The 18,489-nt window shown below is 43.2% G+C and overlaps 1 protein-coding gene across 2 annotated transcripts in view; it reads left to right on the top strand.

The window, feature by feature from the left end:
• The window catches only part of znrf3 (zinc and ring finger 3), a 67,822-nt gene that overhangs the window by 38,651 nt on the left and 10,682 nt on the right, over positions 1-18,489 (top strand). For both annotated transcript variants that reach the window (XM_083912709.1, XM_083912708.1), the window contains exon 3: positions 18,065-18,139. In XM_083912709.1, coding sequence (XP_083768835.1) covers positions 18,065-18,139 — 75 coding nt within the window. The remainder of the gene's footprint in view (positions 1-18,064; positions 18,140-18,489) is intronic.

Raw genomic sequence — 18,489 nt, 5'->3', positions numbered from 1 at the left:
GAAAAGTTTCAAGATGTTTATTGACATATCCTCCCCGAAATAAAGCTTGCTACTTTAAAGTTTTAGCCAGAGGCACACAACCATAAAAAGTGTAGCCTGTGTGGAAAGCTCTGTTTTTGACACACACATACAAACACAATCCTAAAACCGCAGTAGCCATGGGACAATGTGAGATGACAGAGGAGTGTCTGAGTGTCTTTTCCTACCATGGCCCTCAAGTTGGCACTAAGGACAGCAGGCCAGAGCAAACAGCTGCTGCGTCTTAGTGCTAAGTGGCTTTAGGACTCTGAGGGCGCACTCACACTGTCGTTCTGTCCCGGGCCAAAACCGTTTTTTCAGCTAAAGCCTAGTACGTTTAAGCAGTGTGAGTGCACCCGTTCCGTGCATAACAGCCGACGGCCCGCTTGAAAGAGGTGGGCTTTAGCGGAGCCGTTTGCACATGTACGAGCACGACCGTGCGCACGTGTACGAGCACGAGCACGAGCCCTACGGCAGTAGCGTTATGTCCGCCTGTTCGGACATGTAAATAGAAGGACGGACCACGCGCAGACATTTAACAACAACAACAATGGCGGTGAAAGGTTCACGTTGGTGTGGTGCGGAGGTGGAGTGTTTACTGCAGATTTGGTCGGATGAAAATATTCAAAAACAGTCGACAAGACGCACAAAAACTCAGAGGTCTGTGGAAAGATTTGTAAACAAAGCCACACACACGCGATCAATGCGTGTGACGTGTTACGGCGTGATGTCGTATGGACAGCAAGAAGCATTGGCCGAGGCCCTGGCAGTGTGAGAGCGTGATCACACTATCCTTTTGGCCGCGGCCAAAACCGGTTTTTCAGCTAAAGTCTAGTACCTTTAAGTAGTGTGAGCGCACCCGCTCCGCGCTCAACTGGGGCCAGCGGGCCATCCACGGCCCGCTTGAAAGAGGTGGGCTTTAGCGGAGCCGTTTGCACATGTACGAGCACGAGCGTGCGCACGTGTACGAGCACGAGCACGAGCCCTACGGCAGTAGCGTTATGTCCGCCTGTTCGGACATGTAAATAGAAGGACGGACCATGCGCGGACATTTAACAACAACAACAATGGTGGTGAAAGGTTCACGTTGTGTTTACTGCAGATTTGGTCGGATGAAAATATTCAAAAACATTCGACAAGACGCACAAAAACTCCGAGGTCTATGGAAAGATTTGTAAACAAAGCCACACACGCGATCAATGCGTGTGACGTGTTACGGCTTGAAGGCGTATGGACAGCAAGAAGCATTGGCCGAGGCCCTGGTAGTGTGAGTACAAACGGGGCTGGGGCGCGGGGGGGAGAGGGAGGGGGGACAAGTACCCTAAAGTCCGGGTCTTGGTCCGGGAGGATAGTGTGAGCGCGCCCTGAGTACGGGGCTGGGGCGCGGGGGGGAGAGGGAGGGGGGCCAAGTACCCTAAAGCCTGGGTCGCGGTGCGGAAGGATAGTGTGAGTCCGCCCTAACTGTGTCTTGCATCTCAGCCAGAGCTGCAGAGAGGCGTGTGTGTGTGTGTGTGTGTGTGTGTGTGTGTGTGTGTGTGTGTGTGTGTGTGTGTGTGTGTGTGTGTGTGTGTGTGTGTGTGTGTGTGTGTGTGTGTGTGTGTGTGTGTGTGTGTGTGTGTGTGTGTGTGTGTGTGTGTGTGTGTGTGTGTGTGTGTGTGTGTGTGTGTGTGTGTGTGTGTGTGTGTGTGTGTGTGTGTGTGTGTGTGTGTGTGTGTGTGTGTGTGTGTGTGTGTGTGTGTGTGTGTGTGTGTGTGTGTGTGTGTGTGTGTGTGTGTGTGTGTGTGTGTGTGTGTGTGTGTGTGTGTGTGTGTGTGTGTGTGTGGACCTGCCTTAAAAGAAAGAAATGGCAACAGACAGATGAGTGTGATACTGCGGGCGACTGGCTCCAAGCCTGCGGCCAGGTTAGCTGTCCTACACACTGAGGTGTGTGCTCGAGGTCGTCCCGGGGCCATGGCAATGCCAGGAGGGTGTCAAGCCGCAGGGCTTGTTGTAAATACGCTTCAATGCCGGATTGAACTGGCTGCATTTTGACCTTGTTTTCAGACCATTTCTTATAGAACATGTTGGGATTCGTGTGTAGGAATACTGTCTGATCAGTGTGTTTGTCGCATTAGCTCATTCACTGTTTATCGGTGTGGATAAGAAGAGCTAGAAGGTCAGCAGATCAGCGTTGTGATGCAGACGGCTGAATGACTCACCGTGTCTCTCTCATCACTCTCTTCTCACTCCTTTTCCCTTTTCTTGCCTTTCCCTTCCCTCTCTTCAAAGACCATATTGAAGCAGAGAGCCCTGATATCAGAAAGAAAGAAAATTGCTGTAGTATTACACTCTTCAATACCAGAGGGTTTTGTTTAATTGCACCGAAGCCACAATGGTGATTGATTTACAACGGCCGCTTTGGTTCGATACACATGAAGCTTGTTTTTTGAAAGAAATCTTTTCAAAGAGGGAGCCATAAAGATGTGGGATATTGATACAGGATAGGATCAGTGGAGTACGGCAAATGAAAGGCAATTTGGGGTTGTTTAAATCAAGGCAGCTGACGTTGTAAACAGTAGCATGAAGTATAATGGACTGGAGAAGATTTGCTTCACTTTTAATTGAGTGCCCTCCCTCAAATAATGGGTGCCTCTGCCGTTGAACGATTTTGTCAAATTCAAGTGTGCTAGAAAATGGTTCCCGATGGGGATGGGAATTGAGAACTGGTTTCAAGTTAAGAACCGTTAACAATTTGGAATCGGAACTGTAATTGTATGCCTCCGAGCTTATCAGTTGTCGACAGTTGCAAAACAAGGGCTTCAAACTTGCGCGTCTACGCTGATGGAGGCTTGCAACAAGAAGGAGTCATGGCGGAGAGGAAGAACACGTTCCAAAGCGTTACAATAATGCCAGCAGGATTTTTGTCTTTGAAAAGCCAGAAAACCTGACTCAGTCTTCAGACTAGTAGGCCGACTTTTATTTCACACAGAAAATTAATCAGGAAGCGATAAAGAATCGGACTGATAAGCAGAGAGGGCATTGGTATCTATAAAATCTTATCAATTCCCATACCTACTTCTCACACGTAACATTAAAAACGTTTTTTTTACGACTGATTTTAATTGCATCCACACACTCAATAAAGCATCATATATAAATTGCATTTGCAACTTTTTTTGATGCAACATTATCCCTTAATGAAAAAAAAGTGACAGGACCCCAAACAAATTGAAGTAATGATCAGTCTAGCTAACCTAGGCTAACTCTTTAGCTTCCTCTCCACCTGCCCCTTGCCCCAGACAAACTGAACAAACACTTTCAAACACCGCAGCATGGAGGGAGGGATTGAAAGAGAAATTGGAAAAGAGAGGAGGAGCAGCAGGGAGAGAAGAAAAAAGCTTGTGAAGCACAGAGCGCTCAGGGGCCTGCCTCTTAGGCTCTCCTTTAATGTTTGTGTACGCCTCAACTTGCTGATATTATCTTGGCCACTCTTCCTGGCGGGGTGTCGGGAGAGGTTTCCACTGTGACCAGGCAGGGGTCTCTGTCTCTCTCTCTCTGTCTCTCTCTCTGTCTCTCTCTCTCTCTCTCTCTCTCTCTTTCTTGCTCTCTCTCTCTCTCTCTCTCTCTCTCTCTCTCTCTCTCTCTCTCTCTCTCTCTCTCTCTCTCTGTGTGTGTTTGGTTCTCGGTTTCTTTATGTCCCTCTCCCTCTGTCAACCCCCTCTCTCAGGCTGAGTTGGGACCCTCACCCTACTTCATCTCCAACCCCACCCCCTCAAAAAAAAAGTTCCTCTCCTAAATCACCGCTTCACCACGTTTCACGGCGCTCGGAGGCGCCCAGGATCCCACTGCGCTCGTTTCCATGGTCACTGGGAAGCTCCTTGTGTCATGTGGCTCAAAGTGAGCCGTCCCTGGGCCGAATTACCCAGCTTTCAATGGGAGGCCAAATGACCATTATTAGACTTCACAGCTCAGGCCCCTATTTAAAGAGAGAAGAAAGGAGCCCCGGGGACTTAAGATGAGAGAGAGATTGAGGGAGAGAGAGAGAGAGGGGAGGGAAGAAAATGGAGAAAGAGGGAGCAGAAGCGAGGGGAAATGAGAAGAAAGCTGTGAGTTGTTTCGCTCTTATTTTCCCCACCCTTACATTGATTTTCGTTCTTAATCACAATTGTTGTTTAAAAGTCAGACACCAGCCTTAAAGTAAAGCTCTCCTGTCTGTCAAACTGCACCCAGAGAAGACCGGGGAGGCACTGGATCAAAAGATGAGCCCTGGAAAAAGTATATCTTAGAAAAGATAGGACCAGACATCCACCCACGTCAACCAAAGCCCTGTCTTTTCTCTCTTCATCTCCGTCTAAGCCTGTTGCTTTGTAGAGGAATGTGCTGCTTGTGTGCACGAGGATCCTTGTGTCCCGCGCCCCGCTGTGTATGTCAGGGCCCATGTTGTCTTTAAGGCTCGAGCCCACAGCCTGGCACAGAAGCTGGAAACTGAAGCCCCCCGCTCCCCACGCGGCTAATCTGATGCCTCTTCCCACTACAGATGATTTGTCTAGCGGAGGGTTAGCGGGGGTGAAAATGTCATCCTGCTCTTGTGGTTTGAGTTTTCTTTTATGCTCTGCCAGGAAGGCAAGGTTGTGCCCAGCACAAGGAGATGAAGAAGGTGTGTATTTGTGTATATGAGGGCGACATTGGAGCTGTCCATGCTGTAAGACAGTGAGGTAATGGAAGGAGAGGGAGCAGGTGAAGAATGGGAATGCACCTGGCAGAAACCGGGAGAGGTATTAGCATCGTTTATTGGCGACCAGTATAATGATAAAACTTAATGGGACATCTGGTTGGAGAATGTTAAGTTTTGTAACTCTTTGCGTTAGAAAATGTTTAGTATGTTTGTAACATCTTAAACTGCAAAGCAAGGCTGTCAGGTAAATGTAGGGGAGTTAAAAGTACATTACGTACCTCTGAAATGTAGTTCAAGTTTCTCTCTTTCACCGGACTAAGACGTTAGCTTAATTACCTTGTTAACCCTTCAAAACAGAACAGAAACAAAATCAAACTCACCAATCCCTCTTTATTAGCGTTTCAACTGTTCCAACAATGACCAACTGTTGTTTGTGAATTAAGGATTTATTTTTACCAGAGTAGGAAGTGAAAATATTCCCGCTCTAAAGGCAGTTTTTCCTTGCTGTCTGATGAGCCGTTGTCCGAAGTGGCTTGTTCTTTGGCTCCGCCCAGATCATTATCTTTACTAAATAAAAATCACCACAAAAACTACAACCGCTGACGTATTTAGTGATAGCTGGTATATTCGTCCCATCGCTCAACCCTAGTAGAGTACCTAAAAACTGTACTTACAGATATTACCTTGTGACCTGGGTATGATCTGACAGTAGGTGTATCATTTCCGATGACAAATACTGTAACGGATAACTAGTCGAGATAAGACAACAATGAGCAGATACATTGGAGTCATAGACACGCCTGGATATTGCACCATCTTTTCTGCCACGCTTTGTTGAAAATCCTATTTACAGCCACGGATATTTTCCTGCTTTGATGTTATCTTGATTGGCACACGACAAAAGGAAAAGGCGCTTGTTGTGTTTGGTGACGAGGTGGACCATCAGCTCAGCATTTCATACAGTAGATCAATGATTTCCTATTTTTGCGACCAGTTCAACCTGCAAAGAAATGTGAATATTCCAATTTTACTTAACAGTTTTTTAGAACCTGCAGAGGTGAAATGTAGTTATGAGGAGGGGGAAAAAAAGCAAAGATTAGAAGGAAGTGAACAAATAAGCCTGATTTTGTGAAGAAGTCTCTTCAGCCATCTCGTAACTCCGTAGACTTGTGTCTTGAGGTTTGGAAGCATTGTCCTAGATTACACAGAGGGGAAGTGATGTCACTTGAGGCAGCGGCCGAAGTCTACAAGATTGAAAGTGATAGAAATCTGTTTGTGTGGATCTGTCAGATCCGCTTCTCTGATTGAGGCTACAGTAGCAACTACCGGCACAACAAATCTCAGACCAGTCTGCAGTCAGGTTGCATTGTGGGTAATGTAGGCATCAGGTTCTGACAAGGAAGAAGAATGTGTGAAATAAAGAAGATGACATCTCTGGTTCTGCTGTATCAAAGGAACTTTATCCTTCCACATAGAGTTTTTAGTGAAAAAAAAACTGGTTCAGCACATACTCTGAGAACTGGAGGTACATCCTGCTAACTACATTTTTTTTTTTTGAGCATTAAGGGCTGGATGATTATCCTGTAGATGTAGATCAGCCAGTCCCTGGTTTTCTCCATCACTGTCTTTTACACATCTATCTGTTGAAATAAATTAAACAACCACAGGTTAAGTCGGTCTATTCTGCCGGCTCACTGCTAGGAAGACTGCAGAGGGTGAGGTGAGAGGTACAGTAAAAAATAAAGAGGCAAAATGGGGTTATAGGGTCGAGTCCTGACCTGCTCTGCCTTGTTTGCCCAGGGAAAGAAGACAGCAGGCAGCAGCAACACTCCCCAGCAGCAGCAGCAGCAGCAGGATAGAGTATTACGAGAGAGAAAGAGAGAGAGGCAACAACAGCAACTTCTCTTTCATGCAAGCAGGGACATGGTCTCCTAAAGCAGCTTCAAGGCAGAGAGAGATTAGAGAAAATCCGAATGACTGCAGACCAATTAAGGGAAGAAGAGAAGTGGCCGTTTTGTGAGACGCCTCAGCTCGACTGCATTAGGATTATTGCATGTTCATGTTGTGGCATCCTGGATAAAGGGAGCCTCAAATACTGCCGTGTTGCTGTTTTATTTTGTAGAAGTTAATGTCAGATTCAGAAATGTCAGTTAATCTGGTTTACGGTTACTGCACCTGTATGTTTGATTCTGGTGGATTTCTGTCACAGCTATCTTCAGAGGTTGTATAATTGCCTGCATGTCATTCACGCCATCCAAGAATAACTGCTACCTGAAGCATATTTTTATCCTTGCAGTCTACTTCTGCACCTGAAAGCATCATGTGTAGGCACAGATGGAGGACAGAAGCCGCTGCTATGCATAAAATTTCACTCCTGGTGAGATATTAAAAGTAAAACGTATTGTATAATTCAAAAATTGACAGTCCTTCTCCCAAACTGCCCCACATCTCTTCAACCTGTCTGATCTACTGTTTCCACATCCAAGAAAACTGTCTATATCCTGGAAAGTTGAAGAAAAACTTCACATTTCATCTGTTATGTGCCAGGGGACTCGCAGCAGGCATAAATCCAGTGTTTCTTTACTCGCTCCCAACGTTATCGTCTCCCCCTCTTCGTCTGACAGCTCTCAGCTCATGAAAAACATAATTGAGAATTTTTCCAATTCTCAATTATGAAAAGTTTCTCCCACCTCCGGGGTGTTCCTTCGAGAGCTGATAAGCAAAAATAATAGTATTTCATTTTTATTTTATTATTACGAGTTACCTCTTACTTCATATATCAAAAATCACCTAAGTTAGTATTTCTTACCTTAAGTGCTGTTCTTTAAAACAGAGCCAAAGACAAAACATGAAGGGCTTTCAAGACTTATCATTACAGATAATAATAATTTTAGTGTTTTGTGCCAGATTAAAAAAAACAAACAGATATAGTTATCACTCATTTCTAATCAACACTTGGCATCACTTTCATCCCTAGTTGAGACACTAGGTGGAGAAGAAGCACTTAAAAAGTAGTATTCTTGTCCCTGGCTGGAAAGCTTATTTATTTTCCTGTGAAGCACAAAGGGCCAGAGCCCAAAACCGGTAAGAAAACAACATGGGAGGGGACGGAGAGGAAAAGTGGAGGAAATTTAATTAGCGGTTGTCCATTCCTCTGGCCCCAGCATTTGGTCTCTGCAGGGGCAGAGCAGTGGGCAGAAGGAGAGGAGAGAAAACGAAAAGACTTGGTGATTAGCGGCAGTCTGAGTCAATACATCTGTGTTTGTGTAAGTGTGTGCGCCCGCCGCCGCAAAACATCAATCCGGGGATAGAGAGAGACAGGAAATGCTGCATGTGGTGCACAACAAGCAAGACAAACATGTATATTTAGAAAAGAAGATGTCTGAAATTTCACAAGAAACTTCTGAGTCCAGCGTGCAAGCCTCATGCATCATTTATGATCTATCACATCTGCACAGCACACATAAGAAAAACTGCTGTTCCGCTGTTTTGTCTTATCAAAATACATGCTTGAGATTAAAATTCACCTCAGAAAGTTCGAAAAGAGACAGGTGCTTCATAAAACCCACAGAAATCCTCTTTCCTGGCCCCTCATGTGTTTGAAAGTTTCAGAATCATCTCTTTGTTATGTAACCCTGATGAAGGCTTTCTGCGAAACAGTTGTTTTTTTTGTACCAAAAAAAGGTTTATAGTGTTCATCCTCCTGCTATAGTAGGTACCTTTACCTTGTATTTCTGAGTATAAAGCCCCTTTCACACATGCGCTGCACACCTGAAATTATCTGGACATTGCTGTATGTGAGAACGCAAACACAACAACATTGAATGGAGTTTACCCTGCCAGCTCCCTGGTACAAAGACCGGGGAATCTCCGAGTGGGCTTCTGTGAACAGCCGTTTATTCTCCGGTGTATCCATCCATGGAGCGAGGGGAATGTTGATGACGTTTATATACCATGCGTCGGCCAACGGCGGAGCAAAACAAACAAAAAAGAAGTGAAAGATGGCACCGAAAATGTCTAACTAGACTGAAGAGACTCATTTATTTATAACCAAATTAAGAGCCGTCTCGTCTGTTGTCTGCGTCATGTCCTGCTCCCTTGCACATTCTACGTTTGACATGTAATTTCCAACCTTTTTGCTTCCACATCCTCACTCAAACAACATGCAAATAGATACTGCCGTGTTAGTACTTTTAGTGCAGTGCCCTTTTCTCAGTACCTTCTCACAAGCTCCTGTCTAAGTCTGGCAGAAATATGAATTAAATCAGGAGCTGTCTCATCAAGTATGCAGTTTAAGCACTTTCTGTATTGTTTTGTTTTGCAGTAAATATCAGTATTTGGTACAATTCAGGAAGTAGATAAAAGTGAGTTTGGAAGAGAGACACCATATCTCTCGACTCTTTAATGGGGCCGGGTGTTTGCCAAGGTCCAGTGGCAGGCCCCCTCAGAGGTGCCCCCTCAAACACACACACACACACACACACACACACACACACACATTTTGATAGCACAATTCTCTTGTATAATTCTGGTTATGCAATGGTGGCTGAATGGCAACCCCACATTGTGCGCTGAGGCAGAGACAGAACGAGGGGGGGGAGGGGCGGGCGGGCGATGGTTACTTGTTGGGAAAGATGAGGTGACGCTGAGGAAAAAGGAGGCAGATCTGTCAGAAATGCACAGAGAGGTTTTTTAGCTTTGGTAGAAGCATCGTTGTAGAAAACCTCAGGGTCCTTCTCTGATGTGCTGGTTTTGTCCCCCCAGAGAGATCCCCCTGTGTTTTTTTTCTCCAAAGCTGACATTACCACCTTGTTTTCCCCCACGCCAATCCACAAGATGGCTTCCCGGTAAAAAACCTCTCTGTTTTAAAGGAAATGGATTCACAGGTAACCAAAACTGTGGGCTCCTCGTCTGTTTCTGTGTTTGCTCCACAACTCTCGTCTCCCGTTTGGGGATTTAAACCGATAGTGAGGTCATTACATCTGCCCCAAATCTCTCTCTATCTCTCTCTCTCTATCTCTCTCTCTCTCTCTCTCTCTCTCTCTCTCTCTCTCTCTCTCTCTCTCTCTCTCTCTCTCTCTCTCTCTTCCTGTACTGGAATGCAGTTTACCCACAAACCCCTCTGTTTCTCTATATTGTCCAGCCATAACCTATAGGCTTATCTGTGAACACACCACGGATGCCAAAACTTATTTTCAATGCATGAGAAAGACTTTGGCATTTAACATAAAAAAGAAGATACTGAGATGTGTAATGTGTTACAGAGGTCACAAACATGTGTGTTTGTATTCTCTGCGCTTTTGACTTTTGACTTCACTTCAGGTGTGTTGCCTTTTACTTTAATATTCATTCAGGCTTTTCTGTTTGTTTGCAATTGAAATATTAGAATATTTGTGTAGAAAGACTAGTTTTGACAGGAGCAAACTGAATCGGAGCAAAGAGACATTTTTCTGTTGTCTCCAGTATTGTGGATCCAGTCAGTTTCTGAGCATTATTTAGCTCATTGTTTTGGTTTACGGCGAACACATTTACTGTCTGTTTCACAGTATCTGTGAAAATACTACATCACTTAATTTTGTCCTTTGCTCCGCATGGATTACATACGAATTGCAGTGCATTTTTTTCCGTAGTTAGATGTACAAACAGTGAATAAGGACTGCCTGCAGCAATTCATTATCAACTATGGATCTATATCTACTATCAATTAATTAAAAACTATGTGCGTGGCTTCTACTTAAATCTGATTTGTTACATGATGCCTGAAGACAAATCAGATGTTTTTTTAAAAAACATACTAATTTAAAGTAGTAAAAGGCCAGAGGTCCATCTGTGTTAGATGTTGAATACAGGTAGTGGTGAATGGTTGCTATGGTTACCCTTCAGTTTCAGTGTTGTTTGTCCTATGAGTACCAGATACGGTACCTAATCAGTCGATCCCATCTATCGAAGGAAGTGAAACAGTGAGACACGAAGAGCCAGATTTTTTTCAGGAGTCGGTGAAGACCAAAAACGGAGCTAAAAGAAGAGTGAAAAGTGGACTTATGTTTTAAACACATCTCCAAATGAAAGCTAATGTCGCGCTGTGTCTGCTGCATGTGTAAATAGGCAGCTGTTTGCTTGTGATTTGTGGTGTTTATGTATCTGTGAGCACATATGGATGTTTTTCAGTGGTGAAAAATCCATGAATGCAGCTTAAACTGAAACATTATCATCCCACTGGAGTTCAGTAAGTATCTCTTCCTGAACACTTCCTGTCCTAACATCTCATCTGCAGTTTGATATTAATGGCAGTCACTGAGCTCACTGAGAGCTTCAAGTGATTCTTTCCTCTGTGTGGTTGCGTTCGGTAAACTCTCCGTTTATACAAATGCGGCCCGAACGGAGAGGAGCTCGAGGAGGCTTGCCAGACCCCTTGTCCTCCGTCAATTTATTATGTGCTTCGTAAACATGTTTTATGCAGCTCGAGAAACGGTGCCTCAGACGTCCCGGGACTTGTGTTAAAATGCTCCAGCCTGCGGCTTAACAGCATTCAAATAAATATTAAACAGGAATATGGGAGAGTTCAAAAGTTTGGGAAGGTGAAGGGAGCAATGGAACAATAAAAGTCACATTCACTGGAGTGTGGAGTGTTTTTACTTATTGTCGCCGCTTTTTAATCTGCAAGTTAGGAGTGAGATTTCTAGGTTGTGAGTCAAAACCTTCAATATGAGTAGAAGGGGATTCATGAAAACGAAGTCTTTGGCAGGATTAAGCTCAGAGAGGTTAGTTGAGTTCACGTTGTAAATGCTTACAGGATAGTGTTTATGTGGGAACAGGAGTCCTTATTTTTTTTGCGGTTGCAGCAGGTAGCAGCTCCAGCAAAGCGGGGGTGTCAAACATGTTGATTATAAGTCACACAGCCAATACAATTATGTCAAGTATCTGTAAACAGAATCAACTGTCATTATGGCCAATTAACTATCTGTCAGTGAAGTGTTAACATCAAACAGTAGGAGATTAGGAAGATGGTGAGTAATGTGCTTCATGAACATGGGAAATGACTAAATCCTGTTGAAATGCAAATGTCAAGATAATAAACATGACTTCATGTGCAAAAAAGTACAGTATGTGCAGGAGAACAAACGAGGGAACAAACCAAGTTTTTAATCTCTTTCTCCCGAGCTGCACAAGCTTCAAATCAGATGACGCACGCCACGTTGAAAACTTTGATTTTATTTTAGATGAATGTAAATAATGTCTTGGCACACATGCCAGTTCTGAGAGGGAGCGAGGAAGAAGGGAAGAAAAAAAAAAGGGGCGACCACATATAAGAAAATCCATGGGAGAAAAGTATGCCTTTATCTTTTAATAAACCGTAAAGCCAGGAGGCAACATGAAATTACAGCATAATAGCAGTGGAGAGTCTTCTGAAGACTTAATTGCCTTAATTATAGCAGTGCGGAGAGAAAGAGAGGGAGAGGGAAAGGAAAGCAAGAGGAGGAGGAAAGAGAAAGGAGGGAAGCAGAGGAGAAGAAAGTAGGAAAGAAAAAGGGAGTGATAGTAATGAGTGAGCCAGACGTTGCAGGTGTAATCCAGGTGTGTCAGTTTGCGTACATAACCTTCTGTTTCCAATGCATATGAATGTGTGCAAATATTTGTACACGCATTGTTGCAGCTGCATGCTGGTGTGTTAATACAAGAACACTCAGTCCGCGTGGATGATGAAGTGAATGTTACGCTGAGAAATGGTCTCTTTCCAGACAAGTGAGAATTTCTCTGCCTCAGATCTTACAAGCTGGCAGGCTTACTTTAGGATGCTAAACATAGCTTTCATTTTCCTCTGTGTCTAGACTGGATTCTCACTGCTTTCTGCTGCGGTTTCTGTTCACTCGGGGAAGATTGTACCCTAATTCTCATGCCTCAAAGCCAGCGGGAAGTTTGTTTAGCCAGCAGTATTGTGAAGTACCTGTGAAACTCCCGCCAGCGCGCAGTCCAGGTCGAGAGTTTAGCTGATTTTTTGGGGGGATTTTTTTTTTTTTCGAGCATGGGTGGCTGATTATATACTCACGTCTGGGACCGGAGATCAGGTTTCAGCTTTGAAGGAAAATATTATTAGCAGTGCATTTATTATAGCTTGTTAAATAAATAAACTTTTCAAGTAACCATTTCCTGTTTGTCTCTAACACAAATTAAGGTGGAGGAGAAGTCAAAGTAAGAAGAATGTTCTATAAAGTTAAAATCTTATGAATGGCTACTTGCCAAACCCTTCTTTGCACACATGCTACTAATCTCATCAAACACAATCAATTTGGATGTTTTAGCTATAAGAACAAATTAAGATAAATTGATTCTTTATTGTCCCTTTCCAAGGAAAATTGTCTGTACAGGCCTCACATAAATACATAAATACACTAGTTCTTCTTTCTATTCGTCTCCAGTTGATGTAAAAAGTGCTGTGATTCTTTTTATTTAAAGTACCAATACAACAAATGTAAAAATCCTGCATTTTGAATCCCACTAAAGTACAAAAATTGATGTATTATTATAAATGACATTATTAGACTGTCAGTATTGATGCATGACTTTGCATGTAGCATTTTACCATTACCACACTGTAGGTTTGGGTATTGTTACAGAAATGTACGTACATCTATACCGGTACTGTTGAAGTGATACTGGTGATTGGCCTGCGAGCGAAACCATACAGATGATCTTGATTTTCCAGATGTGGGTACAAAAAGGATAAAATGCTGATATTGTTTCACTGGAGAAGTTTCAATACTACCTTACACTGCAATATTTGGTTTTAAAGTTATCCAGTACCGATACCCAGAGCTGTAGTCCAGTGGTTCCAAAGCTAGGGGTCAGCCCCCTCCTAATGGATACATTTGGGTAATTTTGTTCTGAAATCATCTGAGAAGTTCTTATGGCAGAACTGCCAAGTCTATAAACAGATTCTGCAGAGGAATGTAGAATCTGAGGGCAATGGGACAAGATTTGGAAACGGTCTGGTTTCCGTTTGTAGTCAGAGTAGTATTTACCAATCACGTTTGAGCATGTTTTGGTTGCATGCAGGTAAACAGTTTGTGTGAAGAGCAAACAAGGCGAATCACACAAACTAGACACTAGTCACTTTAATTCTATGTTTGCAACACTGGTTAGGGTTTTATATCACATTTTAAAATATCTGTTTGCAGTGCACTTTACATGGAAGTGTTATTTATTTCATTTTGCTACTAATGTACACTTTGTTATTTAAAGAAATTTATATATTAAGTACATTTATATCTGTGTTAATTTGTTACCTTTTTTAGGCTAAATGTTTATGTCAAGCCTGATGCCTTCACACACATGGCAAGATATACGCTTCATTTATTCAACAGTAGGATCGGATCGCTATCGGGTATCGGTATCGGGAAAAAAACTGGATTGGTGCATCTCTTACAGAAACCGTCTACAATCGTCCGACCAAGATTTAGCTTTTCATTGGCTTTTGATGTTATTTATTTGTCTCTCTACCACAACTCCATTCTCAAGGCTCAAGTCGTTAAATGGACCGTAAACAATGAACACTGCTCAGAACAGGAAGTCTTGGCCCGGATATCTGCTGGCTACACCGGAAATCCTCAAATATTAACCGATGCCCCCAGAGGCTAATTTGTCATCAAACATACGGAATAAAATAGGAAAACTCAGACAAAATACAGGAAAAAGTACAATACTTGAGTAAATGTAGTTAATTACTTTTTGCCACTGCAGATCTCCACTCTGTACCCTCTCTTCTTTGAACTCTGATGGTTGAAAATTAAACATTTGAACTTAAACAATTTCTCTAATTTTGAATTCGATTCCTAAAATAATATCAATGTGTCTTGATCAGATATTTAACCATGAATGAAGGGATGAAATGTCCATTGGATCGACTTTCACCCCCGATAAATTTAACTTACAAACGCTCTTGAACTTGCACTTCAATCTCAAAGAAGCTGGTATGAATCAAAGCTTCCATTTCCAGCTTGTTTTACACCTTTTATTGTGGAGTTGGCAGCAGACGAATGAATGCAGCCAGTGAAGACAGTGAAGTAAACACTGTTTCCTTACTCGAGTGTTTAGTTTTTAGCAACATGAAAAAGTCTCAAGAAAAAAAAAAAACATATTACAACAGTCACAAAGCAAGACCCTTCCTTTGGTGTCCGAGGTTGTAGTCTTTTATGGGGTTGGGAAAGAGATGTGTCATGTTTTTTAAGGGAGCCAGTTTGCCTGTGGGTGCATTTTTGTTGTCGTCAGGCAAGTCCCTGCACTGCAGAGCAGGCCTGCCCGGGTGGAGATTCTTTAGGAGGGAGATCTCTTTCTTCTCAAAGCGTCTTACCAAGCGCTATTAATTATTAACTGGGAGAGCTAACATCAAAGGAGCAGACTTGTCCTGAATTAAATGGGGGCTTGAGCCTGGCAGTGTGGAGCTGAGAGAAAACTGGGTGAGAGGGAAAAGCCGAGCGAGATTTTCGCTCCACTACGCTTTTGAACTTTTCCCCGAGTACAAAAGTGAAAGAAGAAAGAAAAAGAGCGATGTTAGTTTATGGAAAGGAGGCAAGAGAAAGTTGGAAGAGCTATAGCGTGTCGCCGTTTTTGAATGTTTCGATGTTTGACAAGCTTTTCATACACTGCTGGGAAAGATTGAATCAGTTTGCAGGGTTAATTAGTCCTTAATGAGCTATGAAAGTCAGATTCATAAACATCTTGTTTGTGGATTAAACCAAGGGGAAATCTAATTGAGACGTAGCTCAAACACTTCATCAGTAAGTCATAATGTGTTTATGTTTTTCCTGCAGCGGATTCAAAGTTGAATTCACAGTGTGTTACATTTGCCACCTTGTATATCAAAGGCCTTTTGTTAGTTTGCTTCTATTTTCCTCCTGCTGTGACTTGTCCATGCAGCAGAAGTCACATCGCAGGTACCTGCAGCGAAGAATACCCAGGCATTTGTTGTTGCTAGTTAGAAAAATCAAACGTATTCTATATATAGTGTCATCATTGACTCTGCTATTGATTCTGGAGGATGCAAATACCTCTGGTTCTCTTTCTGGCTTTGGAGGAAAAAGAAGTTGACTGCTTTGAACAACAGGAGGCTGCATAGTATACTGAGTAGATGAAGTTGAATTACTTTATATACACATGCCACTTTTTGGACAGCTATATTTAATCATTAACCTCTTTCTAAAGACTCATAGTGTACACAGAGTATCGAATCAATGGGGAAACACTATGGAAAAGGAAATCTAAGCCGTCTAGCATATCAGCACATTGATGTGAGGTTTAAAGCAGCAACAAACAGCTAACAGAGCTGCAGAAGTGGCAGAATCATCTAGTTGTGAACTGGAGGTGAATGAGTAACAAAAGCTTCAAAATGATTTAATACATCAGGTCTAACAACAGTCTTTCAAATCTTGCTAAACAGGCTGCTTATACAAGGAGGAATAGTGGCTAAAGTAGTGCTGAAATAATTCATTGATTGACAGAAAAGTAATCATCAAACTTTTGCTGTTCTTGTATCTTTATGAAAGTTTACACTACTGGCGGTGGCCTTTTTATAGACGCGAACATTGATCAACAGATTATTGGATAATTAAGATAACTGTTAAAGCCATAGACTGTATAAAAATGGACGCAGCATGCCCGTCGGGATCTGTTCTCTCAACTTAATCCAATCCTACTCGCCTACGGGAGTCGCCATCTTGACAGACTTCGACTTCGCCTCTTTTCCTCTTACCAGGAACCATGAAAGGTTATGACAGGCAGGACAGGCAAATGGACCGCTGACAACTTGGTCAGAAGTTGAGAGAATAATTACTGAACAGTCGCTGACTGGTTTGATCAGTATTTAAATGATGTTAGTCTTATGCTGTGGCTTTAACATTCAGACCGACGTGTCAGGCCTTGGTGATACTTTTCTTTTCAATGCCAATTTTGTGATCGAATATGCTACTTTGGAATTTAGCTGTCTGTTTTCGTCCTCACTTCCCTTCGCTCTTGCTCGAGAGAGGAACTTTCGATATGGCGGGAAAGATGATGCGACACTTAGGTTAGATAAATTGTCCGGATTGTGTCCACATGCCGTCCACGCCTCATTGAGATCCCAATTCAAAGCGAGCAAGGCAACTTAGTCACAGGGTCTGGCCGATCGGATCCCAATGAGAGTGAGAGTCGGACTCTGGAGTGTACAGACCTGATCGTTAATGCATCCTGAACTAATGCCAAGGAGCAGTGAAGCTGTTCTGGTGGCTAATTGTGGACCAACACCTTATTATAAGTTATGGTGTTTGCAGTGGTGATTTGGTCATTTGATAAATCCCTCCCACTTTCCTCTTTGGGCATAAGATGCAAACTTGCTCAACATCCTATTGTTAGCGGCAGTGTTGTGATCGTGTTATAACTTCAAAAATCAACATGTGATGGGAAAAGAGCACCCGGACATCTCTCTCTCTCTCTCTCTCTCTCTCTCTCTCTCTCTCTCTCTCTCTCTCTCGCTCTCGCTCTCGCTCTCGCTCTCTCTCTCTCTCTGTGTGAGTGATGACACTTTCCAGCGACTCTGCAGCGAGTCACAGCACTGTACATTGTCACTTTGATCTTCACCCCCCCCCCCCCCTTCTCTCTTCCCTCCAGTTATGAAGAGCACTGGCAAGCACCCAAGAGTACTGGATAATACCAGGATATGATCCCGGCCGCGCTATTTTAGATCATATAGTGCAGACATCAAAACGTTGTCTAAATAGGGCACCGTGAATCAAGCAGCCAGCAGTTAAGATAAAGAAACTTTTTTTCTTTTTTTCTCCAGACGAGGGGAAAGACAATTTGGATTCTGCAAAGAGATACTTGGGGTACTGCAGATCCAAGCATTTCCTTTATCTTTAGCCTTTAGCAGAAGTCTTCAAAAGACCTCTGTGCTTCCACTTTCCCTGCTTTCACATGAAAGAAGCTCACATTTTTAAGCATTTTGGAATCCTTGGTAACCTTATTCAGCGCTCCTGAGCGTGCACAGCAGAATCCAATTCAAAGGCAGCTCTGTGTCATGCAGTGTTGCATCACATGGACCCATGCATGCATGCATTAGTTCTTGCGGTTTCTGTCATAATGTATGCATAAAGTGGTGTAGATTTGCTTTGAATGACTTCAGATAAATGGAGACAAAGACCACATGTGCATCCTAGCAAAAGTTATCAATGGCTTGTTTACTTCTGTTGGTCTCTTCTCTTATTTGCTCATTCCAGAGGATATGACACTCAGGCAGAGAACTCCCTCTAGTGGCCCAAATTTGAATGTGAAAACTTTGACACTGTGATCAAACATTCCCTGGCTTTTCTTTCTTTGCATTCTTGTTGAATATATCTAATGGTTGCTTTTGTTCTGTGTTTGCAGGCAAAGAGAGCAGTGCAGCGGGGAGCCACAGCCGTCATCTTTGATGTGTCAGAGAATCCGGACGCCATCGATCAGGTTCGTAGGCACCTAAACTCACCCAGGCATTCACACTGAAATGGTCTAATCTGTCTCGGTCCGTCTGTGAAAGACGCTCCGCTTTTCACCTCTGAAGAAAACTCAGCAGCACGCCCTTCCCTTCTGCCTGTGCGGTGTGCTGTTTGTACAAACAATGATCTTACTATCTTTAGTTGTGTTCAAAAGCATGCGGATCAGCTGCGCTTATTCAACCATTCTGGGCCTTTGAGCGCTCATACTTGTGTTTGGAGGAGTGCACGGTGCTCTGACAGGACTGAAAATGGATATCCAGCTTCAGCTTTCACTAGACCATGACCAAACTCTGTTGAGCTCTTAATTGCACAGGTAGC

Source organism: Echiichthys vipera (assembly GCF_963691815.1).
Source record: "Echiichthys vipera genome assembly, chromosome: 4".
Taxonomy (NCBI): domain Eukaryota; kingdom Metazoa; phylum Chordata; class Actinopteri; order Perciformes; family Trachinidae; genus Echiichthys; species Echiichthys vipera.
The sequence above is the reverse complement of the archived record's forward strand: the minus strand, read 5'-3'. Positions and strand labels throughout refer to the sequence as shown.